General features: G+C 63.6%; 1 protein-coding gene across 1 annotated transcript in view; it reads right to left on the minus strand.

The window, feature by feature from the left end:
* The window catches only part of HPS1 (Hermansky-Pudlak syndrome 1), a gene marked incomplete at its 5' end in the record, with an annotated part of 3,460 nt that overhangs the window by 573 nt on the left and 2,018 nt on the right, over nucleotides 1-869 (minus strand). Inside the window, 4 exon segments of the mRNA XM_009585617.1 lie at nucleotides 98-210; nucleotides 308-452; nucleotides 647-712; nucleotides 825-869. The exon segment at nucleotides 825-869 is cut by the window's right edge and continues 37 nt beyond it. Of these exon segments, the coding sequence (XP_009583912.1) occupies nucleotides 98-210; nucleotides 308-452; nucleotides 647-712; nucleotides 825-869 (369 nt within the window).

Consider the following 869-nt stretch of genomic DNA (forward strand, 5'->3'; position numbering starts at 1 on the left):
CCAAGGAGCCGGAGCCGGGTGGTGCCTACAGCCCTGCTCCCTGCCCCCAGAAGGTGTTGGGGGAGAGGGGCTCAGCCCCTTCCTCGCCCCACGTACCAGCTCGTTCTCAAACCAGAGGAAGTAGGAACAGCAGTAGTCGCCATCCTGCAGCATGAATGTCGTGTAGCCCTTCTGCAGGTATCGCCGGGCCAACGCGATCAGGGACCAGACCTGGGGGACAAGGGGCACCTGAAGCCTGAGCAGAAAACCCTCCAACCGTCGCCCCCTCCTGTGGTCCCCATCCCACCCCCAGCCCCACGAGCAGTACCTTCCTCTTGATGAAGGCGGCCAGGGGGCCCTTGCCCAGCTCCGAGCTGGACTTCTCTGTCATGCTGAGTGATGGTGCCATCACCTGCCCGGCCGTGCGGTCCACATAGATGAAGTGCACCAGGCCAGGAAATTCTTCCAGGTATGTGGGGTGGGTTAAGGGTGTCCAACAACTTTGGTGCCCTTCCAGGACAGCCCCTGAGCCTCAGGGAAACCGTCTTCGCCCACGACACTCCTCCCCTTGAGCCCAGTGCTGGGGGCACAGGGTCCCACTCCCACCTCTGCTACCCCCAGGGACCCTTCCTCGCCAGGCTGGGTTCCCAGCCGCAGGGACGGGTATGACACCATGGTGATATTGCGCCTGCTCTTCACCAGCAGAAAGTCCCGCCAGTCCAGCAGCTTCTCCCTGCCGAAAAGAGGTATGGTGAGAGGCTGGGAACCCCAAAGCCCCGGCACAGCCGGGTGTTGGACAATCCCCCAGCTCCCCCCAGGGATGCCGGCCGCCCCCATGGACTCACCTCATCAGCTTCTGGGCATGGTCCCGCAGCCCCTGAGACAGGCTG

Source organism: Fulmarus glacialis, unplaced genomic scaffold, assembly GCF_000690835.1.
Source record: "Fulmarus glacialis isolate BGI_N327 unplaced genomic scaffold, ASM69083v1 scaffold27949, whole genome shotgun sequence".
In the NCBI taxonomy this organism is placed as follows: domain Eukaryota; kingdom Metazoa; phylum Chordata; class Aves; order Procellariiformes; family Procellariidae; genus Fulmarus; species Fulmarus glacialis.